Raw genomic sequence first — 26,095 nt, forward strand, 5'->3', positions numbered from 1 at the left:
ACCAACCAATCTTTACCATTCAGTGATAACAAGCACTTTATTTTACATTTTAATATCTTATGATGTATTTAAAAGAGTAGTTATTGTTGCAAACTCCATTAGAAATTTGAATTGATATCAGTTTTGGAAAAAGGGAAACGGGGATGTAAAAAAAAGGGGGGGGGGGGGGGTTTAAATTTTTCTCATTTCAGATTTCATAAATAAAAAGAAAATTTCTTCAAACATTTTTTTGAGAGGATTAATATTCAACAGCATAGTGAATTGCTCAAAGGCAAAAAAAAAACTTTTAAGTTCATTAGACCACATTCATTCTGTGTCAGAAACCTATGCTGTGTCAACTATTTAATTTTAGATTTAAAAAGTTTGAAGAAATCTTTAATTGATTTGTAAAATCTTGACATTTGTTTTGTGTAAAAAAAAACATATAATGTCAAAAATTTGATCACAATCCAAATTCAGAGCTGTATCACGCTTGAATGTTTTGTCCATACTTGCCCCAACTGTTCAGGGTTCGACCTCTGCGGTCGTATAAAGCTGCGCCCTGCGGAGCACCTGGTTGTAACATTTTTTGAGTTTTGGACAGAAACTAAAGAATATACTGTGGATTAATTTATTTTTGTGGGTACCAATGTTCGTGGTTTGAGGAAAAGTTGCATATTCGTGGATGTTTAATTTCGTGGTTTTGACAAAGTATGCCTATATTCCTTTATAAAATCTGCAATTCGTTGAATATTTAAATTCGTGGTTTCCCGGTACCCATGAAATCCACGAAAATTGGTATCCAACGAATATTAATGAATTCACTGTAGAGAACTGTAAAGAAAAAACTAAAAGCAATACAAGATTTTTGTCATGACTTCGATTTAGTCCACAATGTTGGAGAAGTTCCATTGTTGAAGATGCTCATAGACCTAAGTGAACAACACAAGCTCTTTAGAGCCTGAGGTTATTTTATAGATATCAAAGAATACATGAGTACTGTATTGAATTTATTTAATATCATTATTTGCAATTAATAAAGTTTATTTGTTTTAACTTACAATTTCAGTAAAGTTGATCCATTAGTTGAAAATGATGAAATACAGGTTGCAGAAAGAATTAAAAGGAGATGTAAGTATAACTTGTAACTGTATTAGCATTATTGGAATGGCAAATTTACCTTTCTTTCAAATATCAATAAAATCTTTAACAATAGAGATTGTTCAGTTAATATTCTGTATCTGTTTTATTATATATTTTAGTAGTCAGAAGAGGAAGGGAGAGTGATGCTGCTGTATTCTCAGATCTTCATAGAAAACTTCAGTCACAGGTAAAAAGGAATAACTTGTTCAAAGTAAATTGTTAGGAAAAATTGGTTATGTTAGCAATCCGTCCATAATTTTGCCAACAAAATGACTAATTTAGTTCTGAAAGATTTTTGAAAATCACTAAAACTTGCTTGCCAACTGATTTCACAGCAAAGTGTGTCTCTATCAAGATCAGTATAAGGGAGACAACTTGTGAATTTCAATTAAAGGTAACCAAAAATGGTAAGTGACAAGAAAAATCATGATTTTTAAAGTGATCTAGGACTAATACTGTTAAAGATTAAACCAAATAAATACAACAATGTCTTTATGTCTTCTTTGATTTAAACAGGGAACCTAGCAAATGTTCAATTTATGTTTTGATAATGAGTTGTGTCTGAGGATATTGAGTAATCACTGATCTCAGTCAGCTGATTTGTTTCTTTATTTACATTTATTATTAGCCGACCAGCTGTACTACTAGATTAGTTAAGGAGTGAGAATTGATTCTGGATTCTTGATTTTATTTTAATTATAATTGTAATAAATCCTCATCTTTCCTCTTATTTCCATAAAAAATTGTGAATAAGTTATCACTTTTTAAGAAACCTTGAGAATCAAATTTTAAATTGATATATTCAATTTCTATTTTAGGGAGTGTTAAGAAATAGATGGTCTATCCTACATTTATTACTGTCATTAGCTGACAGTGCACCTAAATCAGACAATTCAACCAGCAGGGTAAGTTTAACTATGAAACATGTTCTATTTTTATAGATTGATATAGATAATACAGAAATGATAGTATCATACTGTAATGATGGTCTCCACTGAGACAATGGTAGCTGTAGCACAATGTTGGTATCACATTCCCAGCACTTCATATAAAAGTTGTGTTTGTTCTACATTAATACCTCCTGATCTATGGTAGGTTTAACTCAACTATTGCTTTTCTGTCGGCATTGTTAATAGTTTACAAATGCCTTTCATAATAATTGATCCTTAAATTTACCTGGAAAACCAGCATTTTGTTTTAGTCATGATAATATCTGACAAATCTTTTTAAAGTGGAGTTCCAAGCCTTATACATGTATATGGACATTTTGTGGAAACTGATTTTATTTCAAATTAAATCAAAAGTTTTTTTAAGGAAGACTGATGTAGATTGATCACTAGGAGTATAGCATGTTAATTCTACATGGTGCTAATTCTGGTAGTATTTTATCTGACAGTTAAATGACAATCCCAAACATAAAGAATGAAAATATTTTTACTCACGGTCAAAATTTAAAGTGCTGTAAACCAAAACCATACAATAGCAAATAATATTTTTGCATACTTTTAATGTTATCTAAGTTATTGTGATATTTATATATATTACTTCTAACAGAGTGGACTGGGAAGTTCTGTATTTGGAGTTGGACTACCCTCTCATGCTACATCAACACCGTTCAATCCAGCACTACGTCACCTGCAGCACCCTACTCCAGGTAGCAGAGATGTCACTTCACTGCAGTCGATGACACACTCCTCTGGTAGCAGTGGTATTAGTAGTATACGCAGTGACATAAACAGTAACGATCCAACACCTGTACCACAGTCATTTTTACCTGTGTATGTGTAACATTATTTTTGTTTCTTAATGTCATTTCATTTTGAATTTTGAATTTTCACTATACATTACACTATACGCATCAAAGGATATCAGGCTTATTACACCCACTTTTCGTTTCCCAAAGACTTATAAGTGATGCATGAAGAAAAATGTCAAAATCTTTGTACATAAAATCAGTTGATTTACTTCCACTGGAGCGAAAAATTATTATTATTATACCTTTAGGTATATTACTTACAATTCTATTGGATAACTCCTTATCATTATACAATTATGGCCCGTTGAAAAGGTGAATATTCAAAATATTTATGTTATATATAATGAAAAAGTTGTGTCTGATATGGAAAAAAAATTATATTTTTTTTTTTTTATGTTTGTTAACCCTTTCACCGATTGCTGCCCAGACAGAAGCTACTCTGAGACGATGGCTTCCCTGGCTACTATTACTCAAGTGGGAGATCTTCATAATAAATGTCAATAAAAACTTGTTTGTAGTTATTTGTGTATTTATTTCATTCACTAACACCATGTTCACAGTTTTATTCATGTTTTAATAATTTTTTCTTCTTAAAATATTCAAATTTTTGGCATTTTCTAGGTGAAATTCTCAAAATTCTGCTCTTTGACCCCAAATCGTAATTTTTTAACCCAAAACGGCAAAATTTTGAAATTTTTTATGAGGCTGTACAAATTCCTCACACTGAACGATGTCCATTCCAAGTGTTTTGTACTTAAAACGACATTTTAAGTCAAAAAAGTATACTAGTTTGGCTTCAATTCTTCCATATTCTTTCAAAAAAAATGTTCCCTCATTTCAAATTCTCGTAAATTCCGTAAATTTCCTCTGATTTTGACACAGTTTTCAACAAACGGAAGCGCAATGTTTACACTTTCATCCGGGTATCCATCAAAGAAAGATAACTCATGTTTGCACTGTTTTAAGCGGGAAACATAAAAGAGGTATTCCAATCCCGGTAAAACGGGACTCATCGTCAGCTGTCTGAAGCGTGAATCCCGGTAAACTTGGACTCATCGGCGAAAGGGTTAAATATTAAAATTACAGAATAAATTGTCCTGCTAATGATATTACTATGTATTTGACAGGACAACTTTCACCCATGTAGACCAAGACAGAAATAGTAGAAGTACAGGCATGAGATTAGCTTCCACGCTGACTGACAGAGGTAAAGTAGCAGAATAATGTATAAGGAATATGCTTGTAGAAAAATACATAGCTTGTGAAATGAACTTCAAAACAAACTACAAGGGTTCTAATATTCACCACATAAGATTGTTTAAAGGACATATTTGTTTAATTTCACGAATATTTTATGCGACTGTCATACAGGCTAGAGGTTTAGCTATTTATAAAACCAGGTTTAATCCACCAATTTCTACTTGAGAAAATGCCTGTACAAAGTTAGGAATATGACAGTTGTTGTCCATTCGTTTGATGTGTTTCAGCTTTTGATTTTTCCATTTGATTAGAAACTTTGTGAGTTTTCCTCCGAGTTCAGTGTTTTTGTGCTCTTTTCAATGCGATACCAACCAAGTTTATTATTTTTTTTTAAATTCTTCCAATAAGGTTATGTGTTTTAACAAATGTGAGGTGGAAGTGTCACTACTGTAGGTATACAAGTAAAGTTACTAGACAGTAGATATTCATGAGCCTATCAAAAGAATGAGTAAGAATGAAATAAAATATCAGGAAGTATTAAATTTATAAGGCAATAGAATATTGTTTATGATTATTTTAGGTACAGAATCATCCTTAATGCCAAGAGGTGCTAGAACAGTTATAGAATCAGGGATTCCTATTAACAGGGGAGATAATAGTATGTATTTACTGAATCAATTTTTGCACTGTTTGCTGAAATAGAATCCGGGATAAAAATATGTATTTTCTGAATCATAAATAATAGAATCAGGGATACCTATGAACAGGGGAGATAAGAGTATGTAGTTACTGAATCAATTACTGCACTGTCTACTATAATAGAATCAGGGATACCTATTAACAAGAGAGATAATAGTATGTATTTACTGAATCAAGTATTGGACTGTCTGCTGAAATAGAATCAGGGATACCTATTAACATGGGAGATAATAGTATGTATTTACTGAATCAATTATTGGACTGTCTAGTGAAATAGAATCAGGGATACTTATTAACATGGGAGATAATAGTATGTATTTACTTTATCAATTATTGCACTGTCTGCTGAAATAGAATCAGGGATACCTTTTAACAGGGGAGATAATAGTATGTATTTACTGAATCAATTATTGCACCACTGTCTGCTGAGGGCTATTCCAGAAAAAAATGTATGAGGGGGGGGGGGGGGGTTAGAAGGCAGTTTTTGTCAGCACCCGCCACCCAGACAATTGTAATTGAGAATTATAGTGCATTATAGTGTGAAAAGTTGCTCTGATACCCATCACCCATGTATTATTAATACAATGTGCCTTCCAACCCCCCCCCCCCCCCCCCCCCCCCCCCCCCCCCTACATTTTTTTCTGGAATAGCCCTGAAATAGAATCAGGGATACCTTTTAACAAGGGAGATAATAGTATGTATTTACTGAATCAATTACTGCACTGTCAACTGAAATATAATAGGGGATACTTATTAACAGGGGAGATAATAGCATGTATTTTCTGAATCAATTACTGCACTGTCTACTAAAATAGAATCAGGGAAACCTATTAACAGGGGAGATAATAGTATGTATTTACTTAATCAATTACTGCACTGTAAAATATAGTAGTTGATTTCTTACACACAAAAAATATATGATGAAAATTACTAATTTATTTAGCTTATGTAAACTAAGTTCAGTTATAAAATTAATTTTAAAATTATACAAATACTTGAATGTGACTGGTTTGTTAGAATATTGACTTTGTTTAGATTCTAAAAAGACTATTGCAGAATCTACTTTTGTAACTTATATAAACACTATGCAAATTTTGCTGACATATTGTTGTGCAAAAAACACATAGTTACTAGAGTAAATGTAGGAGGGGGGTTGGGAATAACAAATGTTTGGATTTAGATTAAGCCCTTTGGACTTTATTCAGTTTTTGGGTTACTCAATCAAGTTCACACATCAAGAGACCTTATCACTTTTTTGAAATCTGTGACACTTCACCAGAGATTTTGCAACACATGAAATATTGATGCCATACAAAAATCACTTGTACATTGCTATATCAGACATTTCTCTAATGATATCAAGATACTCATAATTGGCTGATAAATAACAATATCATGTATGAACTGTATAGAAAATGGTGTCTTATGATTTATCATATATCAACAAATTACTATCTAGCTATATAATAGTCAAACTTTCTTTGTTTTAGCCTCTTATGAATTGCCAGAATCAGAGTTAATCAAAGATATTGTTTATACCTTCCAAGGCATTGATGGAAAATGGATAAAGTTTGATCCATCAAAAGATGCATACAGAATAGATTCACAGGTAAACAACTGATTACTGATTTTTATGTCCCATTTATGGGCATTATGTTTTCTTGTCTGCATTTGTCCATTCGTTTGTCCATCCGTCCGTCCCGCTTCAGGTTAAAGTTTTTGATGAAGTTGAAGTCCAATCTACTTGAAACTTAGAACACATTTTCTCTTTGATATGATCTTTCTGATTTTAATGCCAAATTAGAGATTTTCCACATTTTCACGGTCCATTGAACATAGAAAATGATAGTGCGGATGGGGCATCCATGTACTTTGAACATATTCTTGTTCTGGTATGTAAGTATTATTTATTTGTAGGATGACCTGAATGGAAGTTGTTTCACAAGATAAGTTGGAGTCATAATTGGTCAAATCGAGTTAAGAGATTTCCCTGTATATTTGACTCAAATGGACATGTGAATAATTTGGATGACTTTGTGTTGTACGTTATCTGTTAACTTTTACTTCTCTTAAAACTACTGGGTCAATATATATAGTTCTTACTGTTAAAATGATGATTAAACATTTTCTATTGTGTTGTGGTAACTGTAGAAGATGGTGAGAAACTCTAAAAAAAAAAAAAAAAAAAAAATCAGCTTGGTTCCTCCACAGTAGAAATTTGCTGTCGTCATCAATGCAAAAGAGGGGGTTTAAGCCCCAACAAATAATCAAATATTAAACTTTTTTTATAATAATATTTTATATTTGCAGGCTGGAATTCCAAAAGCTGTTAGACAGTTAGTAGGTAAACTAGCAGAATGTGGTTGGTTGTTTAAAAAGATTAAAAATTATGTGGAGACCAAAACGGTTGATAAAACATTTGGTCTTGTTGGACAGGTAGGTTAGGCTATTTTGATTTATCATATAAACCTGTTTGATTAATCTTTATAATGGAAAAGAAAGAATATGGTGTATTAATTCTTAACACAAAATCATTACTCAAACTTACAAAAACAGAAGCAAGCTGTACAGCAATACAGCAATTTATGTTCTTCATCATAAATTTACAATGAGACCTATAACGTAGAGCAGAAACTAGATCTATGGAGATACATGTACATTGGTTAACACCTTTTTATGTGTATTATATTTATGTCATGTTGTCAACAAGCCCATAGACATGTAGTCCACTAGATTTTAAAAGTTTGATTTTGATAGTCATTTATTAGGAAATAAATTTATAAATGGCAAAGACATATCTTAATTCTGATTAAACAATCTATGAGATCATTGAAGGCCAGAACATTTCAAATGTTTTAACCATGATCACATAATCAATATAGAAACATGAATTCTTTCGGTAGGTTACTGTAAGTAATAGATCACTATCTATATTTGATATATAGAATGATTGGAAGAGATACATGTCTAACTGACCTAGATAATCTGCCCTGGGTTTATTTTACATGGATCATTGAAAATGTTAATTTTATGTGATGCATTTAGTAAGACCTTGACCAAAAAACTTTTAACACCAAATTTAATCAAAATCTGACAGTAAAGCAAGTGTACTCTTGTTTTCATAAATAGTTTACTCACAATTTTTGTATTTTACATTTAAAGAGTTTTTGTGCATCATTACATCAAGAACTTACAGAATACTACAGATTGATAGCTGTATTAGAATCCCAGGTAGGTACTCTTAACAGATACAACCTGAAATGGATTACATTCAAAGGGCTCAAGGTTTGGAATATAAAATACACCAAGATTGATGTTATTTCGAATAGAGAGAAAAAATATAAGTCATTTCTTATAATTTAATTCTAAATTCCATTTTAAACCGTAGAAAACCATGAAAAAACGTTGATGATGGGCTCATAACAAAATAACGTCAGCCAATCAGCTGAAGATGCGTTACATCCAAAATTAAATTATAGCTGAGTATCAAACTATATGGAAGTCTATCTACTATTTAATAAGTTATATTAATGATAAATAAATTGAGGAAATGAAATTATTTTATTTAAATGTTGGGTTTGTCAGTTTGTTCTTTAGTTGAGAATTTTGATAGATTAGGGGAAATTAAACTATGAATACATTATAAACATAATAGTTAAACAATTATTTGCTCCTCTGCTTTATCTTTTCAAGCAAGGATTTAAGGTTTTCTAATTATTTGTAAACAAAAGTTATTGATTACAAAGTTATAGTTGGATCTCTACTTATAATTACTGCATTATGTTTTATAGCTACACCAAGAATTGGACCAAGGAATAGGTCTTGGTTTCACTGGTCTCTCATTACGACAGCTGTTTGTCTGGACATTTGATCCTTTACACCGACTTAAAACACTAGCAACTGTGGTGGATGGTTGCAAAGGTAAAATAGAAATATTACATTCTGTCATACTAGTAGTGTGGTGGTATTTATTTATAGTTGATAATACAAAATATGTTATTGAAGAGAGACATGAAGTAGTTTTCAACATTCCATGAAAAAATAACACCATATTTTGACATGCAAATCTGTATGAATTCACCTTCAAGTATTAAACCTGAATTGAAGGTTTGAAAAAATCAAACCTTAAAGTAATCATTCAGTTTAAACAAGATTACCGTGACTAAACCATTAAATGAAGTATAATACCTGAAAAAGTGATTGATGTCTCTATCTTTGTATAATTCATCTATCATTCTGATGTTCTTCACAATATTTTCCATTTGTTTTATATACCTATGATTATCCAAAAATTTTCCTTCAACATTTTTTACAATTTTCTCTCTTAATTGCTTATAAGTTTTTGTTCACTATAGTATCATGCTGTTACGACATGTGGTCAGTATTTTAACTTTTCAAACATAAAAAAAGAAACCTTAAAACTCCAATTAAATATACATGGTACTAGGGATGACACTTTCAAAATATGATTACAACCTATAGAGGTCAAGTTAGAATTATACTTATATTTTCACTATACTTGGTACGCATTCATATTTGAGATTTCAAAGTGATTCCCCTGGGACCCATATATGACTTATGAAACAGCTCTGAAAATATTGACATAAGTTATATTTTTCAAAATCTTGCGGTTGATGGTTAGCTATTTGATTTATGGTACAATTTCATGGATATTTTTTCAGGTAAAAAAGGTGGAGCTTTGTCATCTTCAGTTTATTCCTATATGTTACATGGAGATCCATTTATTGCATCACTCATTAAGCATATTCTAACCATGGTAAGTGGCAAATTTCTTTTGTCTTTTAATGTTGGTATATATTTTGAATAGCTTGTGTACATTGATAATGTTATTTTAGCACATTTGTTAGTTTCTATCATCGTTGTTACCAAAACTATTACTGATTTCTTATTATTCTAAATTAAGATTTCTGTTCTTCTTTTCCCTGAAGTACTTGAAGTAAATATCTTTAAAGATCAGAACACAAGAAGTCTGTTTTATTTGACATCAGCTTGGTTGGAATGGAATCCTATATATTTTCATAATAGATTATATTTTGTCACACAACTTGGAAAATATTGGTTAACATTTAAAGAATAAAAGTCTGCAGATCTTATTTACATATCAGGAAATCATTATTTTGCTTGTAAACACTTTGAAAGACTGTTTGTCATCTTACTTTTTATGTCCTATTATTTACATTATGATGACCTTCCATTAATTTCCTTTAAAAATTTGTGATCTTTAAATTTGCTGCATTGATATTTGAAAAAAAAACCCACCCAGTCAGCATGTAAGAGGAGTAAGAGCAAAAAGTGGTTTACTTACAATCCTAATAATGTGTCCGTTAAGTGTGCCATGTTTTTCTGTGGACTTCTAGCTCGTTAAAAATTATCCACATCCTGTTGGTCTATTACTCTGCAGGGTTTATAGTTATGTCACACTAACGTTTTCTCATCCTTGATATGCATTTGATTTGGTTCTGGACATTATATAGACATCATAATCTTCATCTCCATGCTGTATTCTTCATTTTTGTCGAGCCTGCAACTTTTGTTGCAGAAAGCTCGACATAGGGATAGTGATCCGGCGGCTACGGCGGCGGCGTTAGCTAACTTTTTAAAAGCTTTATATTTTAGAGGGTGGAAGACCTGGATGCTTCATACTTTGTATATAGATGCCTCATGTTACGAAGTTTCCGTCAGTCACTTGTCAAATGTCCTTGACCTCATTTTCATGGTTCAGTGACCACTTGAAAAAAAAGTTCAGATTTTTTGTAATGTTGAATTCTCTCTTATTATTAGTAATAGGATAATTATATTTGGTATGTGCGTACCTTGCAAGGTCCTCATGCCCGTCAGACAGTTTTCACTTGACCTCGACCTCATTTCATGGATCAGTGAACAAGGTTAAGTTTTGGTGGTCAAGTCCATATCCCAGATACTATAAGCAATAGGTCTAGTATATTCGGTGTATGGAAGGACTGTAAGGTGTACATGTCCAACTGGCAGGTGTCATCTGACCTTGACCTCATTTTCATGGTTCAGTGGTTATAGTTAAGTTTTTGTGTTTTGGTCTGTTTTTCTCATACTTTATGCAATAGATCTACTATATTTGTTGTATGGAATGATTGTAAGATGTACATGTCTAGCGGGCAGATGTCATCTGACCTTGACCTCATTTTCATGGTTGAGTGGTCAAAGTTAAGTTTTTGAGTTTTAGTCTTTTTATCTAATACTATATGCCATAGGTCAACTATATTTGGTGTATGGAAATATTTTATGATCTATATGTCAGTCCCGCAGGTTTTATTTGACCTCGACCTCATTTTCACGGTTCATTGATCAGTGTTAAGTTTTTGTGTTTTGGTCTATTTTTCTTAAACTATAAGTAATAGGTCAACTATATTTGTTGTATGGAATCATTGTTAGCTGTACATGTCTGCCTGGCATGGTTCATCTGACCTTGACCTCATTTTCATGGTTCATTGGTCTTTGTTTAGTTATCTTGGTTAATGCTAAGTTTTTGTGAGTTTTTAATAAAGCTTTATACTTAGGACTATCAACATCATATCAATAATTAGTAAAGAAGGCGAGACATTTCAGCGTGTGCACTCTTGTTAATATAACTGCAAAATTTTTTTTGCGTCGTATGATGGTATCTTGTTGTCTGCGAAGTCATCTTCCGAAGACAAATTTAGTGTCCGGACATTAACTTTAGTTAAAGTGAATGGATCTCTTTAACTTTTTACCAGAATGTTCAATACCACTAAAGGAAGGTTGGGATTGTTTTTGGGGGTTATAGTCTCAATAGTTTAGGAATTAGGGGCCAAAAAGGGGGCCTAAAATAAGCATTTTTGTAGTTTTTAAACAATAACTTGTGTTTAAGTGTATGAATATCCCTGAAATTATACCACAAGTTTCCATACCATGAAGGGATGGTTAGTAATGACTTTGGGGGGAGGGGGGAAGTTGTGGCTCTAAATGTTTTCGGGACAAAAAAAGTTTAAAAAAAAATTTTTTTCCTGGTCATTTGACCATTAAGACAATTTAAAAGCACTGAAAAGGGAGGTAATTCAAAAACATTTAAAACACAATGTTGGGTATGTTAGGATGTACCTCCCTTACACTACTTGTAAATAACTTGTAAATTAATTATATATAAAGAAATGTCAGGTTTTGGACTAATTGTAAAAAAAAGGGGGTTGGAGGGTGTAGTAGTTTTCAAATTTTTTTAACGTTTGAAAAGAAATCTTTAATTGCACGATATTGCGCAATAGATTTGTAAGATCTTGACATTTTTTTTGGTCAGAAACTGATATTATGTCAAAAATTTGATCACAGTCCAAATTCAGAGCTGTATCAAGCTTGAATGTTGTGTCCATACTTGCCTTTACTGTTCAGGGTTTGACCTCTGCGGTTGTATAAAGCTGCACCCTGCAGAGCACCAGGTGATTTATTGTTAATTATTTTATCCCACATCACCCAGTGTGTCCCTTAGTACTTTCATGCCCCACCTACTGTAGTGATGGTTAAGTAATGTATAAATATTGTCTGATAATTATATTTGTAGGTTGCCCAGCCAATTTACTGTACACTTGTACAGTGGATATATGATGGTGAATTAGAAGATATTCATGAGATATTTCTATTTGTAGGTTGCCCAGCCAATTTACTGTACACTTGTACGGTGGATATATGATGGTGAATTAGAAGGTATTCATGAGATATTTCTATTTGTAGGTTGCCCAGCCAATTTACTGTACACTTGTAAGGTGGATATATGATGGTGAATTAGAAGATACTCATGACGAGGTAAATTAATTATCAACTGTAAAAATACACATATCTTTATATACATGTATCAACCCTATGAATTTGTGTAATTTATAGTTTCAAAACACATCTTTCTCATGTTTTAAAGAGTGCTGTTAAAAACGAATGTTTTCATCATGTTGATTTTATTGTAACATCTATACTATTATATTTGTAGACCAAAATGTTTGTCTACGAGCTGATCAAAATTATCTTAATATTTTGAATGCTTACAAGGTACAAAACTTTGACTTGTATATTGATGAATGTAATACTTTTTTTTCCAGTTCTTTGTAGCCTCTGACCCTACCGTGAAGAACGACAGACTATGGCATGATAAGTACAGTCAAGTATATTGATGAATGTTATACTTTTTTTCCAGTTCTTTGTAGCCTCTGACCCTACCGTGAAGAATGACAGACTATGGCATGATAAGTACAGTCTGAGGAAATCTATGATTCCTAACTATGTAACTACAGATCAAGCCAGGAGGGTATGAACACTATGAATTTTATACTAACTTCAAAAGAAGGGAGGACTCTACGTTCCTACACAAATAAAAACTGACGGCTAAGAACTATCACAATGGTGTTGAAAGAGGTGTTTAAAAAACACCAATCAATCTATCAACCAAAAGAAGGGGAATATAAGTTTACCTCTGTTCTATTGTATGTAATACATTTCTGTTGCATTTTCTCATTAACTAAAAATCACATCTTCTTGATAATCATAACAATAGTTAGGTTTCATCTAGTTTTTCCATAATGCAGTGTTCTAGGATTTTTTTGGCACCTTGACTTACCACGGGTAAGATCAATAAAAAAATTACTTACCCACATCTAAAAGTTAAATCCGCCAACCAATAAATAAGGGACTTACATGCAACTCTTTTTAAAAATCAGACATGCTCTTTATAAAATACTGAATATTTTTCAGGCTGATTCACTGAACATTAATGATTAAGGATAAGTCATTTGTTGCACATAGATTTTAAATTTAAAAACTTTTATGACATGCTTTAAATTATATGTTGTGAAGTTTGTCTGAACAAAGCTGGATTCGGATACGATTGAATTTTGTACAAAATTTAAAAAAAACGATTTCTTACTAAATTTGACAAATATGTTATAGTTATTACTATGTCATTTATTAAGAGCTATAATAAATGCAACTGTAAGTTTATTTTCCTCCGATGACAAGAAAAAAAATCGTTTATGTCCCGATTTAAGCACCAGTTATCAATCCGGATTTTCCGATTTTACCGACACCGTGACCGACTTTTAGAATGATAGGAGAAGAATGTGGTCTCTTTTGCACTTGATTACACCTAGTAAACGAGTGCTTGAATAAAAGCGCCGATAGACATTGACAAAATCTTCGATCTTTTATCAAAGTTTTTTCTCATGATTTAATAAAAATAAAAAGCAGATATGGGAAAATTGAAGAGGACCGGGAAATTTCAAGAGTTTTTCGGCTTCCCCGAACTTGAAAATTGACTTACCACCGGGTGACAAAGGCTAAAAAATGACTTACCCGTTGTCCTAATCCACTAACCCCGGGTAACGGGTAATGGGAATCCTAGAACACTGATAATGCATAGCTTGTTTACACTTTCTTAGATTTTTAAATTCTTTCTCAGTTCTTGAGTTATGTCCCTTTACAAATGAAAAAAATGGCAAATTTGTAGTTTCCACATTCTAAATTTACTTTGCCTCAACCAAATGTTATGAAATTTATTTACAATGCTTATTACCATAAAAACAGAGATCAAGCTTCAGATATGGGTTATCTAGTTATCACATTACTGTTTGTTATTGAACAATAAGAGTACGCAAAAACCAACTGTCAAGCTATCTTCAACGTCATTAATGTTCAAAGAAAACAAAACTTCAATAGTTATGAATTAGAACATAAACTATTATGTATTTACAAGTGTTTTTTTGTAAATTAAATGATATTTGAAATGTAGTTCTTTCTTTCTTTCAATCAGATCCTGCTTACTGGAAAATCAATAAATTATCTACGCCAAGTATGTAAAGACACAGCTCCTATAAAAGGAAGAGAAAAAAGTATTGAAATAGACAGAAATAATGGTAAGGTTCTGCATATGTGACATGATTTTTAATTTGGATTTGAATTATTTGGAGTATTTGGTTGTTCACTTAGTTTATTTTAATGTACTCTCAGCAAAATTTGTATGTCAGAAAAAGAGAGAAAAAATAATAAACATATTTTGCTTGATTGTAGTGGTTAATTTTCCAGTTAAACTATATATGAGGAGAGCCATAGTGTAGTGGTTATTGCATCAGACTACTAACACAAAGGTTCGTGGTTGCACCCCTGTTCCCAGGAAAAAATTTCAAGGACTGAATTTTCGGCTCTCCCTTGACACCATTTACGAGTATGGTCTTGAGAAACAAAGATAGTCCGTTGGAAGGGGACAATAAATGGCTAATTTGTATTAAGAGATCTCTCTTGCATGTAAAAGACACCCTTGTAAATTTGAAAAAAGAGTAGGCTAATGCTGCTATAAGGCAGAACTGGCACCCACAAAGTGGAAAGGGATTAATATAACTTGTTTCCCAATCCACTATAAATAAATATGTTTAAACTAATTATATAGCTCACCCAACAGTGAAATGATAATTGATTTTAGCCTGAAAAAAGTTTTTAAATGTTATTAAATGTTGGAAGAACCACAAGCATAGTTTGAGCAATAAGAAATGACTACAGTATAGTGGTGAATGAGGTAATGACTTACAGCTTCAGAACCTGTTTGAGAGAATAATGATTATTACAATATAAATATATATTTATAGCCTATGTTATGTTCATGCAAGATACAACCACAGAATTCCAGAATATAATTGATGAGGCTTACAAAGATACTAGTCTTCATCTTCTAGATGTTTTACATGAGAAATATAAATTCTTGGATCATTTGAAGGTAAGGTCAGAGCTTGTATGATGTTGGTTAGCATATTATGATTCTGTATTATCTGGTGAAAAACCTATATATAATGTATTCACAAAGTGTTGTTTTGTTATCTGCAGCTTTATAATGTTGAGTTGTAGCGAGTAAGCAATTTTTACAAATGCCATGTATCCACTTTCTGTTTGCCAATATTTTAAAACTTTACAACACTTGTTTGTTCAAGTTTTCTTGGCATCAGTGAAAGAGAATGATCAGGTAAGCTTTAGAAAACATCATACTTTAATCAATGGCATGCAGTGACGCAGATTCAAGACCTGTAATTGTTCTTGTTTTAACCAATTATATGTCAGATTTAAAAACAAAACAGAATTGTTTTTTCTTCAAATTTTATGACTTGTTACAGGCATTTTTAATTTATTTTTATAAGTAAAATTGAATTATTTTTACAATGTCATTGCGTAAATTGTGTAGTTTAATGATTTACATCTTTATACATGTAATGTTTTTTTTCTATTTCAACTAGGCAATGAGAAGATACCTTCTTCTTGGCCAAGGTGACTTCATAAGACATTTAATGGATTTATTAGAGTAAGTTTTTGAAGTATAGAGCATAACTGATTATCATAGAAAAAAACATAAAATATTTAAAGTGAAAATTCAAAGATAGCTTGAAGTTCCCAAAGATCAATGTCAAGAAAAATATGTTGCATTTCCTGTTAATATCCTGAAAGAAGTAAGGGTTATCCAAATATTTTTTTCACAATTCTTTATTTGAACAAGCATTATATAATTTAAATGATAAAAATGGATTGGAAGTTGATCTTTATAACTGTATTTCCATTATTTATTACTCTTTGGAAACTTATTCATCCTTTTAAAGGGGTCTCTGTGGCCTGGTACCTATTTATATGTTTCATATCTGAAACCACTTCAAATTTCTGATACATACTGATGTATTTATGTTTACAATCCAGATTTTTGACAAAATACATGGAATGGAATTGAAATGAGATGATTGTTTTGGTTACTTGGAACAATTTTGTTTTGCCTAATTAATGTTTTTTGATTAACCAGTCCATTTCTGGAAATAACCCTGACAGTTTATTATGTTACATTAAGTTTTATGTTTGAAGCATTCATCTTTCATGTGATATTGTGTTTTCAGAGAAGATTTAGCTAAGCCAGCAGGTAACTTATATCTACACAACTTAACAGGAATACTAGAGACAGCAATCAGAGCCACAAATGCTCAGTTTGATGATTCTGATATTCTGAAGAGACTGGATGTCCGCTTGTTGGAGGTTTGTAAAAATAAATATGAAAGAGGGTTGTGTCATTGTTACCATTTTGTACTATCAATGTACATGTATTGCAGTACTTGGGTATTTTTTGCTCACCTGGCCCAAAGGGCCAAGTGGCCAAGTGAGCTTTTTTCATCACTTGGCGTCCGTCGTTGTTAACTTTTACAAAAATCTTCTTCTCTGATACTACTGAGCCCAATTTAACCAAACTTGGACACAATCATCATTGGGGTATCTAGTTTAAAAATTGTGTCCAGTGACACGGCCAACTGACCAAGATGGCCACCATGGCTAAAAATAGAACATAGGGGTAAAATGTAGATTTTGGCTAAGCATTTAGAGCAAATCTGACATGGGGTCAAATTGTTATGCAAGTAAAGATCTATCTGTCCTGATGAATCGGACAACCAGTTGTTGGGTTGCTGCCCCTGAATTGGTAATTTTAAGGAAATTTTGCTGTTTTTGGTTATTATCTTGAATATTATTATAGATAGAGATAAACTGTAAACAGCAATAATGTTCAGCAAAGTATAAGATCTACAAATAAGTCAACATTACCAAAATGGTCAATTGACCCCTTAAGGAGTTATTGCCCTTTATAGTCATTTTTATACGACTGAAATATTTTTGCGGATGATATTGGTATGATGTTGGCGTCGTGGTAGTTGTCGTCGTCATCCAATACACATTGGTTTTCCCACTATAACTTTAGTTTAAGTAAATAGAAATCTATGAAATTTAAACACAAGGTTTATGACCACAAAAGCATTTAACTTGGTTTTCGCACAATAACTTTAGTATAAGTAAATAGAAATCTATGAAATTTAAACACAAGGTTTATGACCATAAAAGGAAGGTTGGGATTGATTTTGGGAGTTTTCGTCCCAACAGTTTTAGAATTAGGGGCCAAAAGGGTCCAAAATTAAACTTTGTTTGATTTCATCAAAAATTGAATAATTGGGGTTCTTTGATATGCCAAATCTAACTGTGTATGTAGATTCTTAATTTTTCAAATTGGTCCACATTAAGGTTCAAAGGGTCCAAAATTAAACTTAGTTTGATTTATATAAAAAATGAACTCTTGGGGTTCTTTGATATGCTGAATTTAAACATGTACTTAGATTTTTGTTTATGGGCCCAGTTTTCAAGTTGGTCCAAATTGGGGTCCAAAATTAAAATTTGTTTGATTTCAACAAAAATTGAATTCTTGGGGTTCTTTGATATGCTGAATCTAAACATGTACTAAGATTTTTTATTATGGGCCCAGTTTTCAAGTTGGTCCAAATCGGGGTTCAAGGTTTGATTTCAACAAAAATTGAATCCTTGGGGTTCTTTGATATGCTGAATCTAAACATGTATTAAGATTTTTGCTTATAGGGCCAGTTTTCAAGTTGGTCCAAATCGTGGTCCAAAATTAAACTTTGTTTGATTTCAACAAAAATTGAATCCTTGGGGTTCTTTGATATGCAGAATCTAAACATGTAGTTAGATTTTTGATTATGGGGCCAGTTTTCAGGTTGGCCCAAATCGTGGTCCAAAATTAAACTTTGTTTGATATCAGCAAAAATTGAATCCTTGGGGTTCTTTGATATGCTGAATCTAAACATGTATTTAGATTTTTGATTATAGGCCCAGTTTTCCAGTTGGTCCAAATCGGGTACCAAAATTAAACTTTGTTTGATTTCAACAAAATTTGAATATATGGGGTTCTTTGATATATGCTGAATCTAACCATGTATTTAGATTCTTGATATTTGGGCCCAGGTTAGATCTAAAGGGTCCAAAATTGAACTTTATTTGATTTCATCAAAAATTGAATTCTTGGGGTTCTTTGATATGCTGAATCTACCGTATATTCCCGAATTTAAAGCGCATCGTTTTATAAGCCGCACGGCCGTTTTTAGGGGGGAAGATTGTTTCTGTCCTTGCATAAAACGCACCTGAATATTAAGCGCACCCTGAAGAAAACGTACATTTATTCTACTGACCTTATAGTGTCATGAATATTTCCTCCTTTTGCAACTCACACCGTAATTTGTTTCATTTTTATTTTCAGATTGGTGAGAAAGTTGAGAGTATTTTTGAATATATTTATTTGTGTCATATTAAAATATAAAATCTTAATAAAATAATTATACTTTTCTCATTGTTTTAATTATGCCAGTTTCGTTTGTTGTTTTTTGTCAACAATGGCCATGTGTTGACAGCTTGGGTGTCCATTGAACCTTGTTGTTTTGATTAAAATTAGTATGGTATTGATTGCTTCTTTATTGTTTGAATTGGCATTATGGATTTTAATTAATCTTAAAAATGTATGCATGAAAGGTCACCCAAGCCATAAAACTGCGATTGTTTACCTTGATTATGACCTACTTACCTGTACCCACGTGTGAAAACTGTACTGATAAGTCAGAAAAAAATTAATTAAATCAATCTTAAGAATTTTATTGTTGTCTATAAAATAAAAGTTGAAGTTCTGAAAGTAACAAACATTTTTCAATTTTAATTTGGATAAATACCACATACAAAACCATTTACTTTTTGCAAGTCATTGTCTATTTTTAAATGAAAGTGATATGAGCCATGAAAAGGGGAATTCAAAAAAGATGGCAATAAATAAATGTCTTAACAGATTAAATTATAAAAATTAGTATTCTTTTTTTTTTTATTTAAACATCCAATAATATTTCGTAAAGATATTTCATTTTGAAACACAATAAACGACAAACAGTTACTCCTCAATATTATATCCTGTATGGTACCTCTTTTCAAACACGATTATCTCTCTTTGTTTATGAAACACTTTAAAGTGTCGATTTAAGCACATGCATCGTCATTAAAAGAAACTTGGAATATTGTCAAGACACACAATCACTTTCTTTATTATTTCATTAGAAAATTTTATATTAAAACACATTAAATCAACTAACAACTACGTATTTATGATAAATACACAATTATTATCCTGTATGGACACAGTTATCTTTCTTTGTTTATGAAATGAACACTAACACATGGTTATCAACTTCCTGTAAACCAACAATGATTGAATGAAATAAAAAACAAACGGATAAAGTAAATATATTTATTTATTCATAACAAAATATGCCACATTAACAATTTATCAAGTCACTGCAAGCACTTGACAATCTGACTGTCTCCAGAAAACAAATCCAGATATTTTTTTTTTCACGGTCGTCCTGAAAACAGAAAATAATACATACATAACACGCACCCGAGTATAACACGCAGGGACAAAGACAGAGAAAAAAACCTGCGGCTTATTTAACGATTTTTACGGTAACCATGTATTTAGATTTTGGATATTGGACCATAATAGGTAAATGTCCAATTTAAAATTTTTAAATTTTAAGTTTAAGTTCTTGGACCACATTCATTCTATGTCAGAAACCTATGTTGTGTCAACTATTTAATCACAATCCAAATTCAGAGCTGTATCAAGCTTGAATGTTGTGTCCATACTTGCCTCAACTGTTCAGGGTTCAAACTCTGCATTTGTATAAAGCTGTGCCCTGCGGAGCATCTGGATTACCAATTTTTTGTAAATTTTTGTAATCTTTTACAAAAATCTTCTCCTGGAACTACTATGCCAAATGAAACCATACTCAGCCACAATTATTATCAGGGTGTCTTGTTTAAAAACTGTGTCCGGTGACCCAGCCAACCAACCAAGATGGCTGCTGTGGCTAAAAATAAAACATAGGGGTAAAATGTAGATTTTGGCTAATTACTCTGAAACTAAGGCATGTACAGCAAATTTAATAGGGGCTACATTGTTTATCAAGTCAATATCTATCTGCCCTGAAATTTTCAGATGAATTTGACAACTGGTTGTTGGGTTGCTGTCCCCAATTGGTAATTTTTAAAGACATTTTTGCCATTTTTTGTTATTATCTTGAATACTATTAAAGATAGAAATAAACTGTAAACTGCAATAATGTTCAGCAAAGTAAGATCTACATATAAGTCAACATGAACAAAATGGTCAGTTGACCCCTTAAGGAGTTATTGCCCTTTATAGTCAATTTTTAACAATTTTCATAAATTTTGTAAATAATTGTTAATTTTTACAAAATATTTTCCTTTGTAACTAAAGGGCCAAGTTTATTATTGATAGAGAAAATTGTAAGTAGCAAGAATGTTCAGTTAAGTAAGATCTAACAACACATCGCCACCACCAAAGCACAATTGAGTCATGAATCCATCTGTGTCCTTTGTTTAATATGTACATAGACCAAGGTTAGAGACACAGGCTCTTAAGAGCCTCTAGTTTGTTATTCCACTCTTTTCTGCAGTACATAAGGTAAACATTTTTTGAGTTATTCAACAGCAGATTTATTAAGATTTGCGAAGTAAAAATTGGTTATTGATTTGAATGTATTTCCAAAAAACTATATATACAGTAAAGAACTAAATACAAGATAGGAAGATATTGTAGGATTGCCAATGAGACACATCTCATAAAAGATCAAATGACAAAGTAATTAACAATGATAGGTTATTGTAAGGCCTTCAACATTGATAAAAACCTATACAGCATAGTCAGAGCTGTTTAAAAGCAGAATGAAATATAAGATTTGTATAAATATTTGTTCCATTATTATATGATAAATATTGTAGGTATCCCCAGGAGATACAGGCTGGGATGTTTTCAGTTTAGATTACCATGTAGATGGTCCTATTAGAACTGTAAGTAAGGTGTACACTGAGGACACTTGATAGTCTGATGAATTGAAGATTAGTTATGATAATGTCGATTCTCTAGCTATATGACATTTTTCAATAGAATAATTTAATAAAGAGATTTTATTTGTAGTGTGTATCATGATATGAAATAAATAAAAAAATTGTGAATTTCACCAGATTTGAAACACATTGATTTTGAATTTGTTTGCTAACATGAAATTAACTTAAAAAAAAGGCTCAAAGTCAAATAGAAATCAGTAGCAATTACCCAGTTAAATGAAATAAAGCAGGAGTTATAATAGAAACTGGTAAAATACCATGTACATGAATTAAAATACAATTATAAACTAAGCAAGAAATAGCATGCTTCTACTATGACTGCAATACTTTAAGTAGAAATTAATTGAATTTAAAAGCTGTTTACATTGTACTTAATGTAACATATGTTGTGCCCTGTTCAATTTCTGCTGTTCATTTATTGTATGAATTATGTAGTGAACTGAAAATGTGTAGAAAGTTTTTTCATACAGAGCTAATATTAGTATTTGATGAACTGTAGTAGTTATTAAAGATAAGACCTAAAGATCTGTAGATAAAATAAACGAGTGACTGTTTTCAATTTTTTAGGTTTTTACACCAGAATGCATCATCATGTATTTACGTGTGTTTAACTTTCTATGGAGAGCTAAAAGGATGGAATATATTCTTGCCATGATCTGGAAAAACCAAATATCCAATGCTCGAATGCTTAGGGCCATACCAGGTATATAATATGAATTCTCTAATTTTTGTGCTATTTTCACATTTCATGACCGGTGAGAAAAATATTTCTCCTCACTAGTGAAAAATCTGTTCTCCACAAATGATTGGTTGAAATTTAATTGTGACGTTCAATTTTCTTGTTTCCTTCTGAATTTTCGTTATTGTAACGTCATGAAAAAGACAACCATGCCTGAAGACATCACATCAAAAGTACACAACTTTCCTCAAATCTTTGAAAAGGAAGGATAAAAATCATAAGAGAAACAGATTCCACCACTGTAACTCGTGTATTTACGATATTTCTCCAGTCTCAACAGATAAATTTTAAATATTAAAATTTAACTGTCTTGAGTGGAGAAATATCGTAATACACTTGTTGCAGTTGTGGAATCTATATTTCTCATTTTTAACCGGATTTTTGTGACAAAAATGTCGGTTATTGATTTGGGGATGTACGGCGGGCGGGCGGTAATCAAATGTTGTCCGTGCATTAACTCATGAACCGTTCAACCAAAGCTTTTAAAATTTTAATATGTTGTTACTGACAACTAAATGAAGGTCAAGTTCAAGAATGGAGATTTTGACTTTTACCGTTCAGGAGTAATGGTTCTTGAAAGATTGAAAAATGGAGTTTCCAGTCGTGTCCGTGCATTTACGCATGAACTGTTCTACCTAAGCTTCCCAAATTTTAATATGTTGTTACTGATGACAAAATGGACGTCAAGTTCAATAATGACAATTTTGACTTTTACCGTTCAGGAGTTATGGTTCTTGAAAGATTGAAAAATGGTGTTTCCAGTCGTGTCCGTGCATTTACGCATGAACTGTTTTACCAAAGCTTACCAAATTTTAATATGTTGTTACTGATGACAAAAAAGAGGTCAATTTTAATAATGACCATTTTGACTTTTACCGTTCAGGAGTTATGGTTCTTGAAAGATTGAAAAATGGTGTTTCCAGTCGTGTCCGTGCATTTTCTCATGAACCATTCAACCAAAGCTTTTGAAATTTTTATATGTTGTTACTGATGGCAAATTAGATGTCAAGTTCAATAGTGACGATTTTGACTTTTACTGTTCAGGAGTTATGGTTCTTGAAAGATTGTGAAATGGCGTTTCCATTCACGTTGTTGCATTTACTCATGAACCATTCAATCTAAGCTTTTCAAATTTTAAGATGTTGATACTGATGACAAAATGGAGGTCAAATTTGATATTGACGATTTTCACTTTCACCATTCATCAGTAATGGTTCTTGTGATATTGCCAGGACACAAATAAATATTAATAAATCCGGTTTGCTGTCGTTGTGACAGCCTTTTGTTAAATAGTATAAATGCTTTATCAATATATCTGTCAGGCAGTATTATCTTGACCTTAGCATCATTTCATGGTTCAGTTACTGTGGATTCATTAATATTCGTTGGATACCAATTTTCGTGGATTTTGTGGGAACAGAGGAACCACGAATTTAAATGTTCAACGAAATACACATTTTCTAAAGGAATATATGCAGTCTTTTCCAAAACAACGAAATTTAATGTCCACGAAAATGCAAGTTTTCCTCAATCCACGAAAATTGGTACCCACGAAAATAAATGAATCCACAGTAATTAGGGTCAAGTTTCAAGGTTAGGCCTGTTTCACAGATTTCTCAAGCAGTAGTTGAACTATATTAGGGGAATGGAATGCTTGAAAGGTGCACAAGTCTATGTAGCAGATAACGTCTGAATTTCACCTAAATTTCATTGTTTATCGATTAATTAAAAAATTATGTGCTTATGTCTGTTTCTTATACTATTAACAATATGCTTAACAAATTTGTGTATGGATAGATAATAAGGTGTACATGTCAATCTGACCTTGACCTGCTTTATAAAAATCTTTATATGATACTTGTATTTATCATTTATCTTCGAGACTTCACACAATAAATAAAATCATAATCAGTAAGTAGTAGATGTGCTGTCAACTATGCAATCTAATAGTTTAACTTTATACATGGCACAATATATTTTGTGGGTGAAATTATCTTTAATTTGACTATTTAGTCACCACTTTTAAGCATTTGGTTAAAGTTCAGATTTATAGTAGAATTTGTAAAATAAATTATAATTACAAAATTTATCCAAGAAAGCAACAATATGAGGATTACATATAATTTATACAAAAAAAGATGGTTGGACTTGTATTTCAAGATTCAATATCACAGTAGATTGCAGTTCAATTGTGGCCTAAGTTCATGCTTAAGGTATTTCGTTGTATAGTTATTTTAAAGAAAAACATGCGTTAAAAATAGTATAGTTATTTTAAAGAAAAACATGCGTTAAAAATAAACTATCTATTGACAATTCAAGATTGAAATTTAGATTAACTGTAAAAAGAAACCAGAGATCTACTCTCATGCCCTGTCAATAGTTAAATTCACTTAAAAATATGTTTATTCAGGACCATTTTGTTTGTTTAATGGACAACACCTTTTTTTATTTTTATAGAATTGACGGGGATTCTGCATCAGTGCCATGTTTTAGCTGCAGAAATGGTCCATTTTATACAACAAGTACAGTATTATATTAATTTTGAAGTAAGTACATTTTATTTCTGAACAATTTTACTGAATTAAGAAGTTAAATATAAACTGGAATTTTATTGTTCAGTAATTACATCACTTCCAAGTTATTGAATAAAACTCCATGGCCTCAATTTCAAATTTTAGAAACGTGTGATAAATTAGGTTTGTTTTTCAGTAAATGTACATTAAGCTAAAAAAATGTGAAATTCAAAGTTGCTTGTTAGAAGTTTATCGTGTCAATAAGAATGCCTTTAATGCTTTTAAAGCTGAATGGAAATATCAAGAGGTGTTGGTATATATCTTTAATCAAAGTTTCTTCGTCTACATATGTATATGTTCTTTATTATTTGTTCAATGGCCATGTAGAATATAGGTTAAATTATCTGTAGAGATGATTACTACGCGGTCTCATAGTAAATGTCTTAATACTTCGAAATAGTCTTTGATAATGAAATTTATGTTTAGATATCAATATTAATATTAATAGTATTAATATCAGTTACATACATGTTTGTCTATTTTTAGTATCAGTTACATGCATGTTTGTCTATTTTTAGTATCAGTTACATACATGTTTGTCTATTTTTAGTATCAGTTACATACATGTTTGTCTATTTTTAGTATCAGTTACATACATGTTTGTCTATTTTTAGTATCAGTTACATGCATGTTTGTCTATTTTTAGTATCAGTTACATGCATGATTGTCTATTTTTAGGTTTTAGAGTGTACCTGGGATGAACTACTAACCAAAGTGAAAGAAGCAGAAGATTTAGATTATATTATAGCAGCTCACCAGAAATTCTTAGATACAGTCACTGCCAGATGTCTATTGGATGAACAATCTAGGGTTAGCTTTTATTATCATAGTCTGAATAAAAGGAAATGTATGGTATACATTATTGTCACAACAACCAAGTTACACACAAAAATCACATTCAAAGAATAACATATATTTTTAACAATAAACAAGATCTACACTTTATGTTAAGTTCTAAACGACCTAATCTCCTGTTTTCCTATAAAAAGATTCCTGGGCTTTAAAAAAACAACAAATCTACATGAAAGTGATCTCTCTTAATTTATCTGTAAATAAGTTTTGTTCAGTTGAAGTTGTTTCGAGACGGTTTAATTTTCAAAATTTAAAAGTGAGGCTTGCTTAGCATAAAGTTGAAGTGGAATTTAGGTTTTCATTGTCAATCTGGCTAATCAATTTTCCACTCATACCAAT

The 26,095-nt window shown here is 31.5% G+C and overlaps 2 protein-coding genes across 2 annotated transcripts in view; one reads left to right on the plus strand and one right to left on the minus strand.

Annotated features, from left to right (window-relative positions):
* LOC139514647 (uncharacterized) overlaps window positions 1–26,095 on the minus strand; it is a 369,289-nt gene that overhangs the window by 21,889 nt on the left and 321,305 nt on the right. The window lies entirely within an intron of this gene.
* Window positions 1–26,095, plus strand: part of LOC139514626 (gamma-tubulin complex component 3 homolog) — a 39,353-nt gene that overhangs the window by 6,944 nt on the left and 6,314 nt on the right. The window contains exons 3-23 of the mRNA XM_071304072.1: window positions 1,049–1,110; window positions 1,242–1,309; window positions 1,941–2,027; window positions 2,677–2,900; window positions 4,006–4,085; window positions 4,659–4,736; window positions 6,268–6,386; window positions 7,088–7,213; window positions 7,940–8,008; window positions 8,569–8,698; window positions 9,460–9,554; window positions 12,518–12,589; window positions 12,972–13,082; window positions 14,580–14,682; window positions 15,409–15,536; window positions 16,048–16,112; window positions 16,690–16,825; window positions 21,467–21,535; window positions 22,160–22,295; window positions 24,789–24,877; window positions 25,583–25,714. Coding sequence (XP_071160173.1) covers window positions 1,049–1,110; window positions 1,242–1,309; window positions 1,941–2,027; window positions 2,677–2,900; window positions 4,006–4,085; window positions 4,659–4,736; window positions 6,268–6,386; window positions 7,088–7,213; window positions 7,940–8,008; window positions 8,569–8,698; window positions 9,460–9,554; window positions 12,518–12,589; window positions 12,972–13,082; window positions 14,580–14,682; window positions 15,409–15,536; window positions 16,048–16,112; window positions 16,690–16,825; window positions 21,467–21,535; window positions 22,160–22,295; window positions 24,789–24,877; window positions 25,583–25,714 — 2,179 coding nt within the window. The remainder of the gene's footprint in view (window positions 1–1,048; window positions 1,111–1,241; window positions 1,310–1,940; window positions 2,028–2,676; window positions 2,901–4,005; window positions 4,086–4,658; window positions 4,737–6,267; window positions 6,387–7,087; window positions 7,214–7,939; window positions 8,009–8,568; window positions 8,699–9,459; window positions 9,555–12,517; window positions 12,590–12,971; window positions 13,083–14,579; window positions 14,683–15,408; window positions 15,537–16,047; window positions 16,113–16,689; window positions 16,826–21,466; window positions 21,536–22,159; window positions 22,296–24,788; window positions 24,878–25,582; window positions 25,715–26,095) is intronic.

This window comes from Mytilus edulis, chromosome 3 (genome assembly GCF_963676685.1).
Source record: "Mytilus edulis chromosome 3, xbMytEdul2.2, whole genome shotgun sequence".
In the NCBI taxonomy this organism is placed as follows: Eukaryota; Metazoa; Mollusca; class Bivalvia; order Mytilida; family Mytilidae; genus Mytilus; species Mytilus edulis.